Source organism: Ovis aries, chromosome 19, assembly GCF_016772045.2.
Source record: "Ovis aries strain OAR_USU_Benz2616 breed Rambouillet chromosome 19, ARS-UI_Ramb_v3.0, whole genome shotgun sequence".
NCBI classification, from domain to species: Eukaryota; Metazoa; Chordata; class Mammalia; order Artiodactyla; family Bovidae; genus Ovis; species Ovis aries.
In genome coordinates this window covers 54,035,040-54,057,447 of record NC_056072.1, presented here as the reverse complement: position 1 = coordinate 54,057,447, position 22,408 = coordinate 54,035,040, and the positions used below count along the sequence as shown (strand labels likewise).

The window sequence follows — 22,408 nt, the reverse complement described above, 5'->3', positions numbered from 1 at the left end:
ACACTGCTCCAACAGTTAATAACTTCCTGGAAAGAACAGGCTCCACTGGAGACCAAAATGGCAGCCTCCCCAGGCCACAAGTAGGAATCAGATAGGTAACAGAAGCCAGTTCAGGACAGTCTGTCACTGTGATCAGTAACCTACTGATGCCTTGATTTACATCATATTCTTACTGGAGTTCTCAACTGTTATCACACACAACCAGAAACATCTCAGACAATTTCCCGAGTTTCAAGACGGCTCCCAAGTCTGGTGGGCACACTGTTTTTCTCATACACACATTTACACCTCTTCATTTGCTAAGTTACTCTTTATTCTTAAGCAGACTTTTTCCAACGGAAATCTTGAAAACTCAGTCCTAACTTACAATAAATACACCCACAGTATGTTCAATATCCCATGTACTGTGCAGTAGTATGCCGCCTGACACCGCTGAGGAAAAGAACCAGGAAGCTTTCCCGTCTCGGATTTGTCATGATGGCAGTTGCCGGAACGCCCAAGTTCAACTCATCCGCTTAGTTTCATTCTTTTTAATTTCCTCTAATTTGTCCGCCTGCCAAACACAAACGTCCCCTTAGATGCAGCAAAGGGTAACAACCAAAGATCGCTTCCTGGGTAGTTCTTTCCAAAGTGGGGGGAAAAAAAACCACCACACAAAACCTGTCGTAGTCTCAGGGAAGGCTTCAAATCAAGTCCTTACGTGAGGAGACCAGGTTATTCGCGCCTTTAATACTTGCAGGGCCCGCAGGGCACCTCCCCGCGGGCAGCCGGGATCGGGGCGCCCCCCGCGCGCCCCGCCCCGCCCCCACCGGAACTCCGGATTCCCGCACGGCTCCGGACCCTCCCCTCCGCCGACCCCCTTCCGCCGCCAGGGTCCACCGCCCACAGGCGCGAGGGCCCGGGGCTGCCCTGCCTCCGCGGCGCAGCAGCGCGTTCCGTGTGGAATTCGTGTTCCCGAACTTCGGGACAGCGAGAAAAGAGCGGGCGGACTGGGGAAAGGTGAGGCGAAAGCGAGGCTGTGGTGACGATAACCACTGTTTCCTCGCCCCCGTCTCTGGCCGGGCGCTGAGGTGAGAGGGTGCACCCGACAGGGAAGTTTCCCTCCTCACGGCCCGCCCGGCGCCACCAACAATCCGGGTAGAGCGCCCGAGCGCGCGGCGCGCCGCCTCAGCGAGGTCCCCGGGCCCGGCTTCCGCGCGCCCTTCCCTCCTTCCCTCTCGGCGCCCGAATCGGGCGCCCGACCGCGGGGCTCCCCGCGTGCCAAGCAAGGCCTGCGTCCTGGGCGAGGTGGCGCGGAATCCAGAGGGCACGGCCGCCGCGCCCACCCGCCTGCGGCGCCGGGCAGTCCCGGGGACCCCCCGGACCGCGCCGCCCGCGCCCCGCCCCGCACCCTCGGCAACCCGCGCCCCTCTCCACCAGGCGCCGGCTGGCGGGCGGCCGCGACCCTCGGCGCTCAGCGCCCCTTCAGCGCCGCACTCACCCGCTCCGCGGGGCAGGCGCGCGGCGCCCAGCAGGAAGATCCCCAGCAGTGCGACCGTGACCCCGCGGCTGAGGCTGGCCATGGCTCCGGGGCGCCTGGGCCTCGGCGGGGAAAGCGACTGTGGCCCGCGGTGCAGAGTGGCGGCCGCGGGCCCCCGAGCCTGGCAGCCGAAGCGCTGCGCTCCACCCCGGCTCGCTCACCTGCGCGCGGGGCGGACTCGCCCTGGCTCCGCCCAGCGCCGCGGGAGCACGAGCTGGCCGGCTCAGTCCCCTCCTCCCTGTCCGCCTCCCCTTCCTGCCTCCACTCCCGCCTCTCGCCTGGAGCACTGCGGCCCGTAGCCACCTTCCTGGGGTCTAGCCGCGGTCCCTCTCACGACTTTCTCTACAGGGGCCAGAGTCGCGCTTGGGGAAGACACTTGCCTTCCTTTCACTGTCTGGGAGACACTGAAAGGAGGCCACTGTGCAGCCCTTTTTCCCGGGAAATCAAGTCTGTGGGACACCCAAGCCATGGTTCCGCCTCTGCTTCCAGATTTGGGCTGCAGGCTTTGGACTTTTAACGCCGATGCTACTGGTACTCTTTTCAGAATGATGAGCCCGCAGCCAACTCCAGGCACTTCACGGACAGTGTTTCTAATGCTCACAGTAACCCTTCGCAGAACAGATGAAACAGACACCCAGTTACGCAACCTTCCGAAGGTCCCCAGGCCAGTTAGTAACTTGCAGAGGCACGATTTGATACCCCTGGAAGGGGTTTGCACAACCGGAGTTGCTTTGTTTCATTTCTGAAGAGTGAATGAAATGAGTGAATACGGGAGGCTGGAGAGGGCCATGAGGAGAAACCTGAACAGGTCCACGGGGGCCCCTTCCTTGAATTCTGAATAGTATGTATGGCACTGGCCTGAAGCATTTACTACAATCATTGGGCTGTAAATGAATGACCCTGAGCCTCTTTCTCTCCTCCCAGCTGCCTTTCTCTGGTTTCTGAGATCCTGTGGATTCTCCTTCCAGCTCTGCAGGCCACACACCAAGTCCAGGGTCTCAGTGTCACAAGGAGAAACAGTGGATGGTTCAGGAACTCTCAGCTAGCATACCAGGGTTCTATCAGAATGACTCCAAAGGCCCCTGTGGGTCTGCCTGTGCCAGTGGGCAGCTAGCAACTTGGCCAGGGTCACCCAGAATAACCTGGAAGCAGAGTACATGCAAGAGCATTGGTCTGTGTCCAGTTCCCACTTTTTTTTTTAATTCTTGGGGAACTGAGCTTCTCCAGGCTGATCCTACTCTTATCAGGAACGGGGGTAAGAAACCATCTCTTAGGAGAGTGATCCCCTTCCTTCTGTGTGTCTTCAGTGATGAGAATAAAGCAGCCTCTGTCTACAGGGAGCCTGCAGTTCTTGAGGGATGTGGGGCTGTCCGAGCTGTGGACATGACTGCCCCGCCCCTCCTCCACCTATGGACTGTGAGCTGAGGGAACATCAGTTTACCTTCCAGTTACTTGGGAGATAGATGAGGAAGCTGAGGCCTAGAGGGAAGGAAGAGGATGAGAAAAGTAGGGAGGCTTTTGGTTCTCCCCAAGAAATTGAAGGCAGACTCATCAAGAGAAAAAAATTACCGGAAAATCTAAACATCTTCAAATATGTTTATGCTGACAGGAGAGTAAAGCAGATTTTGTCTGTTTTCCTAATTGTAAGCAGGCGTATATACCCCAGCATCTTTTCCTAGCATCCCTAACTCCATTGTTTCCTATATATGATGATGGTGATGATGATGATAATAATATTGATAATAATAATGGAGCGACAATGAGTTGAATTGAAAATACTAGAAATATTTTGTGGTAAGTTTAAGCCTAAGGTACAAGTTATCTTTTTACTATCTCATTTCTCCAAAGTTTGCTTAACTGGACTCTCTGGACGAGTGAAACTGGCTGCGGTGGGTCTTCGTTTTGCTGCTCATCGACTTTTTTTATTTGAGGCAAGAGGGGCCTACTCTCCAGTTGTGGCACGTGGGCTCAGTAGTTGTAACTCACAGGCTCTAGGGTGTGGGCTGAGTAGTTGTGGCACACCAACTTAGTTGCTCTGAGGCATGTGGGATCCTCCCGGATCAGGGACTGAATACATGTTGCCTACATTGACAGGCAGATTTTTAACCGCTGGACCACCAGGGAAGTCCTAAATGAACTTTCCATAAATGACACAAGAGTCACTAAATCTCAGATGTGAAGGATTGGTAGTAGTTCCAGATAATGGCAACAGTGAGAAAGAGTCAAGGAAATGAGGAGGCATTTCTGCATCCTTTGCAAGACGACCCACCTCTGCAGTTGAAATCAAGACGTCTTGAGGTAATGGCTTGGTTCATGGAAGAATGTAAGCAAAGCTTTGCAAGATTTTGGAAATGTCTTCTCTTTACAAACTTGCCTGAATGGAAGGAGTCAATTTTTAAAAGTTATTTCTGAACTGAAAAAAATCCAGGCAGCTGCAGTCTGTTGCCAGAGAAAAATGACATTGAAAGATGAGTTTTAAAACTGTTATATTTAATTTTGACCCCTCTGTTCAGTTCAGTTCAGTTCAGTTGCTCAGTCATGTCCAATTCTTTGCGACCCCATGGACTGCAGCATACCAGGCTTCCTTGACTATCACCAACTCCTGGAGCTTGCTCAAACTGATGTCGATTGAGTCAGTGATGCCATCCAACCTTCTCATCCTCTGTCGTCCCCTTCTCCTCCCACCTTCAATATTTCCAAGCATCAGGGTCTTTTCCAGTGAGTCAGTTCTTTGCATCAGGTGGCCAAAGTATTGGAGCTTCAGCCTCAGCATCAGTCTTTCCAAAGAATATTCAGGACTGATTTCCTTTAGGATGGACTGGTTGGATCTCCTTGCAGTCCAAAGGACTCTCAAGAATCTTCTCCAGCACAGTTCAAAAGCATCAATTCTTTGACACTCAGTTTTCTTTGTGGTCCAACTCTCACATCCATACATGACCACTGGAAAAACCATAGCTTTGACTAGACGGACCTTTGTTGACAAAGTAATGTCTCTGCTTTTTAATATGCTGTCTAGGTTGATCATAACTTTTCTATCAAGGAGCAAGCATCTTTTAAGCATTTTTGACCCCTCTGGAAACCCTACAAAAGCTACAAAGCGTGGACTTTTTTTTTTTCCTCCGTTTGGTAAAAGATGTAAGCCTACAAAGATGAGGGGAGCAGACAGAAGACAACAGCCTCTTAGAAACTGGAAAGCAGATGGGTAAGTGGAAACTCTAAGCCACTAGAGGGGAAAGTTGGGAAATAGCATGATTTATACCATAGAGTTCTCAAAAAGAAACAAACAAACAAGAAACCACCACTAAGGAACTGGCAGCACAGGTATTGTGTAATGGGAGAGTGAGAAGGGGCTAAAACAATGAAATCTGGGAGAAAGCTGAAAAACTATAGTTCAGTCTCTGGAAACTGTCCTCCATTTCTCCTGGCTGGGCGACTGCCCCTAAGCAGAAGTCTGAAGCATTGTTTTCTGAAGAGGTTGCTGCTGCTGCTGCTGCTAAGTCGCTTCAGTCGTGTCCGACTCTGTGCGACCCTGGAGACGGCAGCCCACCAGGCTCCCCCGTCCCTGGGATTCTCCAGGCAAGAACACTGGAGTGGGTTGCCATTTCCTTCTCCAATGCATGAAAGTGAAAAGTGAAAGTGAAGTCACTCAGTCATGTCCGACTCTTCGCGACCCCATGGACCACAGCCTACCAGGCTCCTCCGTCCATGGGATTTTCCAGGCAAGAGTACTGGAGTGGGGTGCCATTGCCTTCTCCGTCTGAACAGGTTACAGCTGAGGAAACTGGACTGAGGAGTGCTAGGCATAGCTGTAGGCTTAGGAAACATTCTGGAAAATAGGTAGATAAAAGGAACAAATGTATTCCTTATGCTTAGCTCCCTAGGTGCCTGGCCCCACATTGCCCTGACTCCAGTAGTCTCAATTCATACTAGAGATGGAAGGAGTCTTCTTCTGGTGAATCTGACAAGCTCGAGGAGAAAGACCTAAAGATACAGACATTTATCCCCGTCAAGAGGCTAACCAGATTCTTCCCATGACATTCACAGTTGATGAGCCCCACCAGTTAAACTTTTTGATCTCTCACTTTTAAATATGACCAGACAGTAGAAGTTCATGACATCTGAGGAAAGCAGCTAACATGAGAGAGTCAAAATCAACCAACTAACCAAACAGAAAAAGGCACTTGGAGAAAAGAGAGAGAATAAAACAATTGCTAACTTCTTTAGAAAAATAGCAAACAACAGTGTATTTATGCTGTAAGGATAAGGAGTAATAAAAAAATGAGTATTCAGGGACCTACAAGAGTTCTTAGAAAAAATTTTAAATGATAGTAAATATTAAAAAATAAATATAAAAATGGAAAGATTTCCCAGAAAGTAAAGCAAAAAGATAGATAAAAAATAGGAGAGGAAAGGTAAGAAAATTAGAGGTCTAGTTCAGGGAATCTAACGTGGATAGTGGATTTTGCAGATAGAGATAGCAAATTAAGCAGAGATATCATCATCAGTAATATAATTCAAGAGATTCCCCATGTCTGGAATGACATGAGTTTCTAGATTTAAAAACTCATGGTGTGTCCAGCGCAATGGATAAAACAAGCTCACATCAAGGCACATCACAGCAAAATTTCAGGAGCCTATAAACAAAGAGAACATTTTATAATTTCTAGGGTCTTATACAAAGAAACAAAAATCAAACTAGCTTTAGATTTTCCAGCAGCAGCACTGGAAGCTGGAAGACAATGAAGCAATACCTTCAAAATTGTGAAGGCATAATAATTTCCAACTAAGAATTCTATTAAAGAGAAATTGCATACCGGGAGAAATATCGATAACCTCAGATATGCAGATGACACCACCCTTATGGCAGAAAGTGAAGAGGAACTAAAAAGCCTCTTGATGAAAGTGAAAGAGGAGAGTGAAAAAGTTGGCCTAAAGCTCAACATTCACAAAATGAAGATCGTGGCATCTGGTCCCATCACTTCATGGCAAATAGATGGGGAAACAGTGTCAGACTTTATTTTGGGGGGCTCCAAAATTACTACAGATGGTGATTGCAGCCATGAAATTAAAAGACACTTACTCCTTAGAAGGAAAGTTATGACCAACTTAGATGGCATATTCAAAAGCAGAGACATTACTTTGCCAACAAAGGTCCATCTAGTCAAGGCTATGGTTTTTCCAGTAGTCATGTATGGATGTAAGAGTTGGACTATGAAGAAAGCTGAGCACCGAAGAATTGATGCTTTTAAACTGTGGTGTTGGAGAAGACTCTTGAGAGTCCCTTGGACTGCAAGGAGATCCAAACAGTCCATTCTAAAGGAGATCAGTCCTGGGTATTCTTTGGAAGGAATGATGCTAAAGCTGAAACTTCAATACTTTGGCCACCTCATGCGAAGAGCTGACTCATTGGGAAAGACTCTGATGCTGGGAGGGGTTCGGGGCAGGAGGAGAAGGGGACGACAGAGGATGAGATGGCTGGATTGCATGACTGATTCGATGGATGTGAGTTTGAGTGAACTCTGGGAGTTGGTGATGGACAGGGAGGCCTGGCGTGCTGCGATTCATGGGGTCGCAAAGAATTGGACACGACTGAGCCACTGAACTGAACTAAAGAATTCTATATCCAAGCTACCAATTAAGTGATAAAGTAGAAAAAGAGCACTTGTAGACATTCAACATCTAACACAGAAAGAAAACCAATAAAACCTCCAAACAACAAACTCCCCCACACCTTTTCTCAGACAAATACTGGAGAATGTATTCCATTAAAACAGGAAATGCATGAGACAGAGAGGAGTGGATACAGGTTTGTGGGGTTGAACTTACTTATCTTAAGAAAAAGAATACAGAATTACAAATAGAAAATCAAATGTGCAAAGTGAGTATTTAAGACAACAAATCACAAACTTGAGAAAGTTGAAAAATGCCCTAAATGTCACTAAATCTAGGAAGCAGTGTGATATCTCTAATATGAGTTCACTGGTGCAGTATTCTTGCCTGAGGAAGTCCATGGACAGAGGAGCCTGGAGGACTATAGACCATCGGGTGGCAAAGAGTTGAACACAGCTGAGCAACTAAACGCTTTGACTTTTCACAGCACCACGTCCTTCATTTGTTCATTTCTTCAGGTCATACTACGTCACTGATGTATGTATCATTTCTTCTGGAACTGTCAAATTTCATCATGACAAGATGCATCAGATAAGGTAAGATACAACTTGATGTGTTGTGATGCATTAGACATATGAATTCACACACAGAAATGCTCAGTGCTTCTAGAAACATAGTGTTGTGCCATGCAGAGTACAGAAATTCTTACAAATTCTATACGTGTGATTCTTACTAAAGAGCAGAGTAGTATGACACAGTTATAATTTTATATGCTGCATTATTCATTTCTTTCTGACAAATCCTTCACTTTTTATAAGACATGCAAACTGCATGTTATGCTTAATATTTTAGTTTTGATAGTTGAAAGAATTTTCCAGACTACCTTTTTTGATTCTTCCTCCTCCACTATCTGCATGTTTCTGGGTGGGTACTGCAGGACAGATTCATCATATGATACCACTTCTGACCTTGCTCCTTTCGGTCACCTCATCTGATGAGTCAGCCCAGTGGGTCGGAGAAGTATTTCTAGAAGCTACTACAGCATGAGTGCAAGCAATGACCCCAAAGTGACTATGAATTATGTCCCTCTAAGATATCCCACTAACTCCCACTTAAATGTATCTCCAGTTAAGCTTCTCCTTAGCCGGATCCCAAATTGCTCATAGCCACTCAGTGCTGCATTGCATAAGGGGAGGTGAGATGGAGGGGAGGTGGAGGAAAAACTCTTTTGCAATTGGAATACATGCCTTTGCGACTATTACAAAAAACAGGAGTAAATGAGCACATGCTTTTAGAAGGATTGCAGTGTTATTTAAACTTTCTTATCTTCATGATTTATTTGCTTCTGGACACAAGAAGCACAAAATCCAACTCAAGGGGGAGGTAAGGAATGCCCAGGCTGACATGCACTGTGCTTCGAGAGACCAGAGTCCAGATTGAGTCAAGTTGTGAAACGTATGGCCGAGAATTATGGGAGCCCCTTCCAGGTGAACCAATGGACAGAACAAAATCCAATGGAGTCATTAATTTTATTGATGAGATCCTCAACTGTGTTTGGCCAAGATGTGCATAATCCACACCTCAGCACACCTGTGTTCTTCAGATGCACTTGAGCCACACACGGCTGAGCAACCAGAGACAAGGAGCCTGGCCATGGAGTGACACACCAGCCTCAAGGAACATGCTCTCTTTTCAAGCTTCTGTGACTTGCAGCTTCCAGTTACTTGGAACCTCATCCTTAGGCCAGCACTAGAGATTTTTCTGGTGCCGTGGAATGTTAAGGGAAAGCAGACCCAGTGATTCGCTGCAAAAAGGAATTTGACCTAAATGAGCATGGTGGAATGGCTTACTGACTACCACTGTGATTCTGCAGTCAGATGTCCTTGATTCAAATACAGGCTCTGCAACTTACCAGCTTGTGCAACTCTGTACGTGCCTTGGTTTCCTCAGCCACAAACCAGGGCTATGAGAGGATGACCTTCAGAGGGTGTTGCAGAGATTCATGAGATAATACGTGTGACAGATAATACGTGCATAGTGCTTGGCACGTAGTAAATGCACAATAAATGTGGCCAAGATTGCCATTGCTGTGGGGGCTGGTGTGAAATGAGAGGGTTTCAGCTTGGTTGGGGTGAAGGGGAGAGGTCTGGAGACCAACATCTTCATGATCTCATTCATGCATGAAAGCGTCAGTTCCCCAAGACAGGAAGTTGCCTCTGCTTTACTCATCTGGATGTTCTCAGTGCTAAGAACGGTGCTTGGTACACAGTCACTGCTCAGCAGATAGTTGAGCAATGAATGGATTCATCAAGCTGATGAATGTGTGGATGGCCCTGCTAATCCAGGGGCTGGGCCTGGGGATCTTTTTAAAACTAGGGACCCTGAAAAAAAATGCAAGTTGTTCATTTTTAAAAGGGGGGGGCAGCTTCTAGAAAGAGGTCATTATGGCCCAGGCCAGGTGTCTGGCAGCAACCATGGTCTTATGGGACTGGCCAGTGTCTGGTGAGCCAAGACTTCATCTGGTTTGAACAGAGGGGTGGAAAGAATCTGTCTGCATCAGGCGTCTTCTCTGAGACTTTGCTTTCCAGGCAATTAAGCAAGTTAACAAAGTGGAGATTCTTTGGGAGCACAAACAGCCCTTAACTGTCGCTTTAACGCCAACCACTGTTTCAGAGAGAAAACCTCCCAGTCACAGCTGGGGCAGAGGCCCCTTTGTGAGTGTTGAAACAGAGGAGCTGGCTGTGGTCTGGGGATAAGATGGGTGCTCCTGGTTTGCCAAGTCATTTGCCCAAAGGGGGAGGCACGTGGTACAATTTCAGTCCTGAGATGACAAAATAAGGAAAATCCTCCAGGAGCAGCTAGTCAGATGCTGCAGACCGGGGCTGAGTGAATTTGAATCCAAGTGACTCAGAAAGTTGCCAGCAGGCTGCCAAGCACCTATGTGCTCGCCCCACGGTGCCTTGAAGCCATGGAGTTCCCAAGCTCCATCACCTCCCCGGATCATGGCATCTAGGAGGTCAAGGTAGAACGAGAGGGAGACAGAGCTCCCCACTCCTGCCTCTTCAAGCCTGTGCAGTCAGCTCCCTGTAAGTCTGGCCCACAGGGTGAAGAAATCCAGATCCTGCCCCTCCCTGGATATGACCCATATCCACATCAGGCCTGAGCCTGCCAGCCTTGCTTCTTTCTTTTCTATATTTTCGCTTGGAGTGTGGGAGGAAGACGGTCTTAGAAAGCCTTCAGAGATTGTTCTTCCCCCAGGAGAAGGAATTGAGTCATAACCATTGAGCTGGAGGAGCTCATCTCGTTGAGCATTGGAGCTCATCTCGTTGTCACCTCTTGATAGATGGAGTCATAGAGAGGGGACGTGACAACATCAAGCCACCCAACAAGTGGTGTTCAGGGTGGAAGGAAGGCAGGCGTCCAGCCAGGAGCCCTTTGAGCTCTCCTTAAAAAATCCTGGTCCAACCCTGCCAACATCCATCCTCATTCCTGCCACTCATTCACCCGCTCTGACTCTCTTCCTTGGCCACTTGGCCTCCACTCTCAGTGCTCTGCTGAAATGTTTCTCTCCGGAATAGCCAAAGCCCCTCCCCGTGGTCACACCAGGTCTGGTGATAGGAAGATGGCTTCAGAAGGAGGAGGGGATGGGGAAGTGGCGTGGGCTTACACTCTGAGACTCCCCTAGTCTAGGACTGGTTCGGGAGCTGGATGGGCAAAGGCACAGCTAACTCAGCAAGCCTGGAGCCATTGGTCACAGACTTTGCCTGCAGTGCCCTCCCACACTACCGAGAATCCAATCCACATCCTCAGGAGACTCATGCTTCACTTGTGCAACCATCACTACCATCTGCCGCCAGAGCATTTTCATCTTCCCAAACTGAAACTCTGTTCAGAAAGTCTCCTACATAAGAACAAGTTCTGCTCCAAGAGTGTGTTCATAAGTCCAAGTGGTTCCTAAGTCCACCAAAGTTAGCCGAGGTACCCAACTAACACAGTTGGCTATGTAGTACTGTACCATAATAAATTTATAATACTTTTCACACAAATAATACATAGAAAGCAAACACGCAAAAAATAAAACATTTAAAATCCTACAGTACAGTACCTTGAAAAGTACAAGAACTGGCATATAGGGGCTGGAATTGAACATGCAAGAAGAGTTACTGATTGGAGGATGGAGAGAAGGTGGGAGATGGTAGAGCTGAAGGATCATCAGCAATAGGAGATGAAAGGCAAGCTGCAATGTCACTCATGCCTGACATTGATGTCACAGGTTCTGGTTCCTTGCTGGATTCAATTCTATCTACCCTTTTAAGAAAACAATCCAGTGATGTCTGGATAGTATTAATAGCTCTTTTTTTCTCTTCATGTCAGTACCTGCTACACCACCACTGCTTTTATGCTTGCTTCCAGATATCCTGGGCTTGAAATAAAAATACTGCCCTACTGTACTCTATATAGTACCGTACAGTAAAGAACACATAAGCACAACCGCTTGTAGAGGATGCACGCAAATGGCAGTGTACGCCAGACACTTGAACTTGCTTATGTGATTGGACATGTGAAGGCACTATCGTGTCTTTGAAGCTTGCAACTTGAAGGTTCATGTGTAAGGTACTTACTGTACTCACTAAACAGCTTCCTAAGCTCCCTCCCCCCAGCCCCTGAGCAACAATTATTCTACTTTCTGTCTCTGTGACTTTATTATTTTAGGTACCTCAGATAAATGGGATGATACAACATTTGTCTTTTTGTATCTGGCTTATTTCACTTAGCTTAATGTCTCCAAAGTCAATCTATGTCGTAGCATGTGTCAGAATTTCCGTCCTTTTTATAGTTGACTAATATTCCACTGTGTAGATACACCACATTTTGTTTATCTCTTCATTCATCAATGGACATTTGTATTGTTTCTGCCTTTTAGTTACAGTAAATGATGCTGCTATGAACATGGGGGTACAAGTATCTATTTGGATCTGTTTTTGGTCCTTTTGTTTATATAGCCAGAGCAAAATTTCTGGATTGTAAGGGGCTTCCCTGGTGGCTCAGTTGGTAAAGAATCTGCCTCCAATGTGGGAGACCTGGGTTCAGTCTCTGGGTTGGGAAGATCCCCTGGAGAAGGGAAAGGCTATACATTCCAGTATTCTGGCCTGGAGAATTCCATGGACTGTATAGTCCACACAATCTCATAGAGTTGGACATGACTGAGCAACTTTCATTTTCACTTTCAAGGTAACATCAGCGCCTCCCTGGTGGCTCAGTGGTAAATAATCTACCTGCTAATGCAGGAAAGGGATTGAGGGCAGGAGGAGAAGGGGACGACAGAGGATGAGATGGCTGGATGGCATCACTGACTCGATGGACGTGAGTCTGAGTGAACTCTGGGAGTTGGTGATGGACAGGGAGGCCTAGTGTGCTGCAATTCATGGGGTTGCAGAGAGTCGGAGACGACTGAGCGACTGAGCTGAACTGAACTGAACTGAATGCAGGAAATTCGGGTTAGATCCCTGGGTCAGGACGATCCCCGTAGAGGAGGAAAAGGTAACCCACTCCAGTATTCTTGCCTGGGAAGTCCCATGGACAGAGGAACTGGTGAGCTATTGTCCAGGGGGTCAAAAAGGGTCAGGACGCAACTGAGTGCCTAAACAACAACAAAGACAACAGTGCCATCATCACACCTCCAACTAAATGGATGATGGTGCCTTAATAGCATCAAATATCTAGTCAGTGTTCAAATTTACAATTATCTCATCAAAATCATTTTTACTATTTTAGTTTGATTCAGAATCAAAACATGGTTCATGTTGGTTCATGTATTGTAATTGATCAGTATGCCTTTTGTTTAAAATAAACTTTATTTTGGAATAATTTTATATTTACAGAAAAGTTGCAAAGTCAGTACAGAGACATCCCATGTACTCTTCACCTAAGTAGCTCTAACATTAACATTTTTCATTACATGAGACATTGGTCAAAACTAAGAAATGAACACTGATACTTTGCTAGTAACTAAACTCTCGACGTTACTGGAATGTCACCAGTTTTCTCACTAATACCCCTTTTCTGTTACCACATTCCATCTTGGATACCACATTGTATATATTTAGTCATCATGTCTTCTTAGGCTCCTCTGCTCTGTGACATTTTTCAGTTCTTCCTTGTTCATGACCTGGACAGTCTTGAGGAGTGCTGGCCAGGTATCCTGTAGCAGGTCCCCTAGTCTGGATTTGTCTGAGGTTTGTATCATGATCAGACTGGGGATGTGGGTTTGGTAATGACAGCACAGAGGCAGAGTGCTCCATCACACCTCATCAGGGGTGGGTAATAGCCACAGGACATCCCTGGTGATACTCACCTTCCTATGTCGGGTAAGTAGTGTCTCTTGGCTTCTCCACCATGAAGTTACTATCTTCCCCTTTTCTGGCTCTATTACTTGCAAGTGAACCAACATTAAGCCCATGGTATGTCTTTTAAACTCATTTGAATCAAAATTCCCTTATCTCTTATTTTTTCTCAAAATGTATTTGTTGAAAAAACTGGTCTGTTTGTCCTGTTTCCTTTGCCCTGTGTGGTTCCTATAAGCTGGATCTCAAGGTCTGATCTGCCTCATGCTTGATTTTTTTCAGCAGGGCCGCCGTAGGGATGGAGCTGTGGGCTTCAGTCAGGAGGCAGTGATTGTCTCCTTTTTGTCATGTTAGCAGCTACTAATGCCTAGTGTGTCACCTCAGTTCTAATGCCTTTAGAGTCCTCAAAACTAAGCTTATCATGAATGTAATCTTTCCTACAGGAAGATAGTTCCTTTTCCTCCTTCATTACACACAGCAGATTTTAGCAAATCAAAGATAGTACCCATGGTAAGAAACATTATTGTTTATGTACAACTAAGAAAAGAAATGCAAAAAAGCAAAATGGCTGTCTGAGGAGGCCTTACAAATAGCTGTGAAAAGAAGAGAAGTGAAAAGCAAAGGAGAAAAGGAAAGATATAAGCATCTGACTGCAGAGTTCCAAAGAATAGCAAGGAGAGATAAGGAAGCCTTCCTCAGCTATCAATGCAAAGAAATAGAGGAAAACAACAACATGGGAAAGATTAGAGATCTCTTCAAGAAAATCAGAGATACCAAGGGAACATTTCATGCAAAGATGGGCTCGGTAAAGGACATAAATGGTATGGTCCTAACAGAAACAAGATAAGAAGAGGTGGCAAGAATACACAGAAGAACTGTACAAAAAGATCTTCACGACCAAGACAATGTCGATGGTGTGATCACTCACCTAAAGTCAGACATCCTGGAATGTGAAGTCAAGTGGGCCTTAGAAAGCATCAATATGAACAAAGCTAGTGGAGGTGATGGAATTCCAGTTGAGCTGTTTCAAATCCTGAAAGATGATGCTGTGAAAGTGCTGCACTCCATATGTCAGCACATTTGGAAAACTCAGCAGTGGCCACGGGACTGAAAAAAGTCAGTTTTCATTCCAATCCCAAAGAAAGGCAATGCCAAAGAATGCTCAAACTACCGCACAATTGCACTCATCTCACACGCTAGTAAAGTAATGCTGAAAATTCTCCAGGCCAGGCTTCAGCAATATGTGAACTGTGAACTTCCAGATGTTCAAGCTGGTTTTAGAAAAGGCAGAGGAACCAGAGATCAAATTGCCAACATCTGCTGGATCATGGAAAAAGCAAGATAGTTCCAGAAAAACATCTATTTCTGCTTTATTGACTATGCCAAAGCCTTTGACTATGTGGATCACAATAAACTGTGGAAAATTCTGAAAGAGATGGGAATACCAGACCACCTGACCTGCCTCTTGAGAAATCTGTATGCAGGTCAGGAAGCAACAGTTAGAACTGGACATGGAACAACAGACTGGTTCCAAATAGGAAAAGGAGTACGTCAAGACTGTATATTGTCACCCTGCTTATTTAACTTCTATGCAGATTACATCATGAGAAACGCTGGGCTGGAGGAAGCACAAGCTGGAATCAAAGATTGCCAGGAGAAATATCAATAACCTCAGATATGCAGATGACACAACCCTTTTGGCAGAAAGTGAAGAGAAACTAAAGAGCCTCTTGATGAAAGTGCAAGAGGAGAGTGAAAAAGTTGGCTTAAAGCTCAACATTCAGAAAACTAAGATCATGGCATCTGGTCCCATCATTTCATGGCAAATAGATGGGGAAACAGTGGAAATAGTGGCTGACTTTATTTTGGGGGGCTCCAAAATCACTGCAGATGGTGATTGCAGCCATGAAATTAAAAGACACTTACTCCTTGGAAGGAAAGTTATAACCAACCTAGATAGCATATTAAAAAGCAGAGACATTACTTTGTCAACAAAGGTCCATCTAGTCAAGGCCATGGTTTTTCCAGTGGTCATGTATGGATGTGAGAGTTGGACTATAAAGAAAGCTGAGCGCTGAAGAATTGATACTTTTGAATTGTGGTGTTGGAGAAGACTCTTGAGAGTATCTCGGACTATAAGGAGATCCAACCAGTCCATCCTAAAGGAGATCAGTCCTGGGTGTTCATTGGAAGGACTGATGCTGAAGCTGAAACTCCAATACTTTGGCCACCTCATGCGAAGAGCTGACTCATTTGAAAAAACCCTGATGCTGGGAGGGATTGGGGGCAGGAGGAGAAGGGGACGACGGAGGATGAGATTGTTGGATGGCATCACGGACTCAATGGACATGGGTTTGGGTGGACTTCGGGAGTTGGTGATGGACAGGGAGGCCTGGAGTGCTGTGGTTCATAGGGTCACAAAGAGTCTGACATGACTGAGGGACTGAACTGATTGGGTCATGAGGATCAGATGTGGTATTACCCATAAAGCACTGAATCTGGGACCTGGCACTTGGCAAGCTACTCTAAAGCATCGGCTGTTACTAGGAAGGCAACATTTTAATCTCTGGTTCCTGAGTCATTTTTCAGGGATAAAAAAGACTTGGAGGGACTTCCCTGATGATCCCGTGGTCAAGCATCTGCCTTCTAATGCAAGAAACGCGGGTTTGATCTCTGGTTGGGGAACTAGGATCCCGCCTGCCTTGAGGGGAGCTTAGCATGTGCACCACAGCCACTGCATCTCGATTAGGACTGACACAGCCAAAAATAAATAAATAAATATGAAAAAAAAAAAAAAAAAAAGACTTGGAGACAGTGACTAGCTCAGGTCCTTATGGTGGCAGGAGGCAGTCGGCAGGAAGGCAGAAGAGAACTTTTCTGTGATCAAACCAACCTTGGCCTGCAGCTTAGGGTTCGTGACTTCAGCTAAAAAGTGGAGAGAGAGCAAGAAAGCAACTCTCTTCCAACCAGCCTCTTGAACAGGGGAGCCTGACAGAGTACCAGCCAGAAGGTTCAAAAGCTGTGAGTGGTGGTCAAGTTCCAGGAGGCTGGTTGTCTTCTAGGGTCCTGTCTGCCCCCTGCCTTGGGCGGGACTCTGGGCACTCCATGCAGTCCCCGAGGTTCCCTCTGCCTCCCCGTGTTATTCAGGACACCCGCTTCATATCCATTCCCCACGTGTTCTGTGCAGTTAATTGCTCTGTCACTGAAGATTAATCCCGACAGATAACAAAAAGACCATCTGGAAATGTAGACTCTGCTCCTTCTTATCTTCTGTCCCAGGCCTTCACTCCAGAGCCTTGTCCAGTTGTTGAAGTGGTTCATTTCAGGGGGTGAGCTCTCTCGGGGGCTCTGGTGCCCAGTGCTCCCGGAGACTGGTGGCTGGCCGCCCGTTGCTGTGCTGGAGGGATGGGGCTGGGACTGGAGCCTGGGCCAACTGGGACCCCAGGTCTTATCCCACGCAGGCATAGTCCCTCGCCATTCTGAGTTGCTAAGAGACAGAAAGACATCCAGAAGGCAGGCTACTTTAAAGAATTTCATTTGTAAAGGCTCATTGTAAATGGAACATCATCAAAACTTTGCCAAGTTCTTTCTGGTTGTTCAGACGATGGACACTTTTCTTTCTTTTTCTCACTCCCTTCCCTCTGTATCCCTACTCCTTCTCTCTGTCCGTCTCTCTGTTTAGCTGTAGTTTCTGATGGTTCAGCCCTTGCTGGTCTGTTGGTGAGGCTGAGCAGGGGTCAGGCGTGAAGAGGTAAGGAGGTGAGGTCTCAGCTACAGGTCAGCCCAGGGGCCCAGGAAGTGTTTGGGAAAACTAGCTCCACTTCATCCAGCCATGTCTGTGTCATTCACCAAGTGGCCTCTTCAATGAGCAAACTCTTACCTGTGTGTAAAATAAAGTGATTATCTGGGAAGCAAACATCCACACTTTTTGTGATTGCCACTGGTCACTATGTAGCCCTTTGCTGCCCTCTGCGTCCACAGCTCTTTATATATTTTTCATACGAGTGTCTGGCTCTCTATTTTATTTTTATACAAATAATAACATGTTATCATCTTGTTCTACCCCTCAGGATTTTTTTTCCCCCTCATCCTAACAAGAGTTTTGATTATTTCAGAGTGTCTGTACATAGGAAGCAAAATCAGTCATTTTTAATGGTTAATCAAACACACTTCAGATCTAAGGCACTGCTGTCAGCCACCCTGGAGCCTGCAGACTGGTTGCAGACCAAGTTGCCCTGTGACTCGGGGAGGAAGGAAGCAGGTGACAACTGAGGAGCCTTAATGAAGGCCCCATTTACAAAAGTGTAGGCTCAGGACTAGGAACCAGCCCGGGCCGCGGGCACCAGGGCCAGTATCATCTAGCTTGCTCATTTTATCCAGTTCTGAGGGGCTGTGTAACTTGCCCAGGGTCACATAGCAAGAGGCAAAGCCATTGGAAAACCAAGTGTCTCAGGTTCCAGTGGATGGAACAAAACAGGAACCTCCCTGGAGGTCCACTGGGTAAGACTCCAAACTCCCAATGCATGGGGCCTGGGTTCGATTTCTGGTTGGGGAACTAGGTCATGCATGCCACTACTAAAGGTCTTGTGTGCTGCAACTAAGAACTAGCATAGACAAATAAAATTGTTTTTAAGTTAAAAATGAAAGAAAACCCTAAAACACCCTTGGTTATTTAAATTCCAATCATGAGTCTAAAAAAGCATTTTTAAATTAATCTGTTCCACAATTAAGACCAATTAGTCAAGTCTTCTATCATGAGTTTCCATAATTTTTCAATTTTCCTAACTTACAAATTGCTTTTTAGATCATAATTTGCAAATTTATTCAATAAAAATGTTTTTAAAAGCAAAAATTTGATGTCAGTTAAAGTGTCCCTGAATAGGATAATGGGCAAGTAAATGAGGATCCATCTACCTTGTGGGAAATGATGCATTTCTTAAACATGATACTTATGAAGAATGAGCAATAAACTGGAAAATGCTTAGTTGTAATCCTCAAGGAAAACTGTCATCTCCAATTTATTTAGAGTATCATCAGAATTATGTTAATTTACACATGCACTGAAACAAACCCCCAAAACCCTTAAGGTTACATAAAGAAAAATAAATACAGGAAAGTAATATACCAGTATGTTACTGATAATGATTGTCCTTAGCTGGGTAAAATATGGGTGGTTTTGATTTGCTTCTCTCCAGATTTTCTACATCAGTCAACTAATATGTTCATAATAACAACAATAGCAGCTATTACAATCACAATTCCAAATTTTTCAAAGTCACTGTCATCAGTTGACAAAAGATGCATATCCAGAACCATAAAATACCCATACCTTCCGTCCCAGTTATTTCTCTCCCAGGACTTTGTCCTGAGAAAGCAGTTCTACTTGCGGGCAGATCTCTAGGCAGGAAGAAGTTTACAGCAGAGGAAAGCTGGAAACCACCTAAATGCCAGACAGCAGAGTAACAATTACAGAAAATGTGGTTCAATTACTCAATGCTGCTATGTGTTCATTAGGAAAAAAAAATTATGACAAAAGCATGTGCTGCGACATTCAAAATTAAATGGAAAACATGACTTAACAGGTTTTTTTCTTTCTTTTTTTTTTTTTTAAGGTGTAGGTTTTGGGGAGAAACACAAAGATGAGCAGAATGAGCTGACAGGGCAGGATGTTGGAGTTGGGAGTAATTTTTTCTTGCTTTTCTAACATTTTCTGTAATGTGGTTGTCTTGCCTTTATAACTTAAAAAACACAGAAAGTATTAGTAGCTGTTCATCTGGGAAGTTGGTTCCTGCTAAGCCACCATCTCACAGGGAAGGCGGGTGGAGACCCAGCCCCGATGTTAGCAGGTGGACAAGCGGGAAGTGTTCAATAGTGAGGGGCTGCTGAAGTCTGAGTCATTTACTCCAGGGCTGTTGAAGCGCCGAGTAGGTGAAAGGAATTGCTGGCCCCTGCAGGGGTGCAGGTGGGGAATGAGATGGATACTAAGAGATAAGGAGTGTTCTGATAGGCAAGAGGCTTCCTCTGTCCTGTCCAGAACCCTCCACCAGCCCTGACAGCTAAGGAGCGTTTAGGATGTTCCAGACACTGCTCAGCTGTGTGTTATCCAGAAGTGGCTTCGTCTATCATCCGGGGACAGGGTCTGTGTATTCCGGCCACTTAACCTGTTACCGCACAGCAAACAATTCTGATACTTGGAGGCTAAAACAGCAAAACTGCCTCTATTTTGCTTAACTTTATGGTGACAGCTGGGGCAGTGAGAGGCTAGGGCAGGAGAGGAATTGTCTGAAGGACCCTCACTCACACGCTGGCTGTTGATACTGGCTTTTGGTGGGACTGTTGGCTCATGGGCCTTCTTCTGTATGGCCTGGGCCTCCTTACACCCAGGTGGCAGGGAGAGAGAGAGAGAGGAAGGAGGAAGGAGGAAGCTGTATTCCTTTTATGACCTGGCCTCAGAAGTCACATAGTGTCATCCCCACAGTACTTTACTGATTGTGCATGCTAAGTCACTTCAGTCGTGTCAGGCTGTGATCCCATGCACTGTAGCCCGCCAGGCTCCTCTGTCCATGGGATTCTCTAGGCAGGAATACTGGAGTGCGTTGCCATTCCCTTCTCCAGTGGATCTTCCCGACCCAGGGATCAAACCTGTGTCTCTTAAATCTGCATTGGCAGGGGGATTCTTTGTCACTAGCTCTACCTAGGAAGCCCATTTTACTGATTAGAACCTTGTAACTAAAGGGACCCAAACACAAGGAAAGGGGAGTTAGAATTCACCATCGATGTGAGGAAATGTCCAAGAACATGCATTTATGTTTTCTAACCTCTGCTCTTGGCCTTTCCTTGTACCCCTCCTCCTTGGGCCTGACACAGAGCCTTGAACTAAACATTAGCCAAACTTGTTGGGAGAGCCAAATTCCTTTCAGGTTGCTGCAGGCCTGGGTGCAGAGGATAGTTTGGGGTGAACCCACTTGCTCACCTTTTGTGTTGTTCAGAAATATAGGGCACTTGGAGAAGTAATGGATTTTTTTTGCCTCCAGCTTCCCACAAGCTTGGCATCTGGGTGGGTCAAGGCTGCTGCCTGTCATCTGGCCCATTTTCCCACCCAGCTTTTCCCCCACTCCTCCATAAACTCCATCCCATGCTTTCATCAGACGCCCTCACTCTGTCCTGGGGGTTGCAGACAGCCTCTGCTCAGGTGGGTTCACCTGCTGGGATGCCCTCTCTTCTCTCTACTTTTGAACTATGCCAACTTTCACAAGCCACCTCAAGGAACTTTCTTGGCATTTCTCTCTCACCACCAGCAACTCCTTCCTGCCCCCCACTGCCTGAGCAACAGAAGTGAAAATCAGGCCTAATTCCCAAAACTGCAATCCTGAATCCTTAAGGAAGCCCAAGAGCAGCAAGGGCTAAGCTTTGATACAGGTGGGCAAAGTGGCTGAGAGAAGCAAGCTGGAGGCCATCTAGACCGTAGGAAGGACCCCAGCCATCTGGTGTACAAAAAGGGGTAGCAGCTCCTTCTTGCCTCAGCAAGCAGTTACCAGGGGAACTGAAGAATAGATCATCTGATCTTTCCTGAGAAGCAGGAAAAAAATTGATTTTTATGTGGGATTTCTTAATTTGTAATTATTTATGTTTAAGAATTTAGAACGTGAGCTAATTCCATGAGCTGCATTTGCTCCACCTCTATCACAATTTTTGGTGGAAAACATTTAGAGCTGGGAGAAAGGTTTGGCGGTAGGGTGGGGGAGGAGGCTGGAAAGGACCGAGTTGAGATGGGTGTTGGGGATGGAGCTTCCGGAGGGTCGTCCAGAAAGGATCTGGGCACAGTGTGAGACCCTGAACTTGGACCTCACAGTGGGGGAAGCATCTAGAACTCAGCAGAATGGGACTTCTGTGGAAGTTGGGTTAAGTTGTAGAAAAATAAAATCCTACCTCTTGCTCCCCTGAGCTTGGGGTGAGATTCATACTCGGAAGCCTTCAGCAGAGCCTGGTTGAATGAGGATCCCTGTCTTGAGTCAGCCCTCCAGGGGAAACAGATTGGCATCGTTTTATCTGCAAAATCCAGGCTCAGAGATCTTGGGATCAAGACCTCTAGGGGGTGAAAAGAGCAGGCTTGACCGGAGGGCAAGGTTGAACGTGATTCAGTCTTGACAAAGGCCTCAGTGCAGCTAAGGAAATGGAGAAGGAAATGGCAACTCACTCCAGAACTCTTGCCTGGAGAATTCCATGGACAGAGGAGCTGGGCAGCCTACAGTCCATGCGATCGCAAAGAGTTGGACACGACTGTGCAACTAGCTTTCACCTTTTGGTCTAGCCGGTGCAGAGCTCTGTTTCCAAGTGGACCTGTATGAACATGAGGCTGCTTGGTCACCGTGACCAGGCTCTGCATGCAGGCAGCCCTTCTGAACACACCTCGACCTTGGATGAGGGCGTCACTGCAGCAGAAGGTGGGTCCCAGAGAGAGAGACTCGGCCTGAGCCACCAGCAGGCAGGGGAGCAAGTCTCCGGTCCTGGAGGAAGGAGATATCTGAGCGGTTCACTCAGTGTCCACCATCCTTCACACTATTCAGATTCACTAGTTTTGTTTGGTTTTAAATTATTTATCAATTGGTGGATAACTACTAATTAATTGGAGGATATTTATTAATATTTATTAATTGAGGGATAATTACAACATTGTGATGGTTTTTGCCATAAGTCAAAATTTGTGGCAACAGCCACATTTGTGAATGTTCATTTGTGAATCAGCCATAGGCATACATGTGACCCCTCCCTCCTGAACCCCCCCACCCTGCCTCCCTCCTCACCCCATCCCTCAGGTTGTCACAGAGCACTGGCTTCGGGTTCCCTCTGTCATACGTCAAACTCCCACTGGCTATCTGTTTTACCTTTGGTAATGTGTATGTTGGCACCCCACCCCAGTCCTCTTGCCTGGAAA

At 46.4% G+C, this 22,408-nt stretch overlaps 1 protein-coding gene and 1 long non-coding RNA gene across 6 annotated transcripts in view; one reads left to right on the top strand and one right to left on the bottom strand.

Annotated features, from left to right (window-relative positions):
• Positions 1-1,704, bottom strand: part of CDCP1 (CUB domain containing protein 1) — a 61,734-nt gene extending 60,030 nt beyond the window's left edge. For both annotated transcript variants that reach the window (XM_027957743.3, XM_042236386.2), the window contains exon 1: positions 1,481-1,704. In XM_027957743.3, coding sequence (XP_027813544.1) covers positions 1,481-1,562 — 82 coding nt within the window. In that variant the 5' untranslated portion in view covers positions 1,563-1,704. The remainder of the gene's footprint in view (positions 1-1,480) is intronic.
• On the top strand, positions 865-15,180 carry LOC121817267 (uncharacterized). Of its 4 annotated transcripts, none has more exons than XR_009597455.1 (4): positions 865-999; positions 3,368-4,721; positions 7,648-7,725; positions 8,486-15,180. It is a non-coding gene; the product is annotated as an uncharacterized LOC121817267 (long non-coding RNA). The 4 variants fall into 4 exon arrangements; XR_009597456.1 differs by having other exon boundaries at positions 1,868-4,721; XR_006057104.2 differs by lacking the exon at positions 3,368-4,721.
• Positions 15,181-22,408: the final 7,228 nt, after the last annotated feature.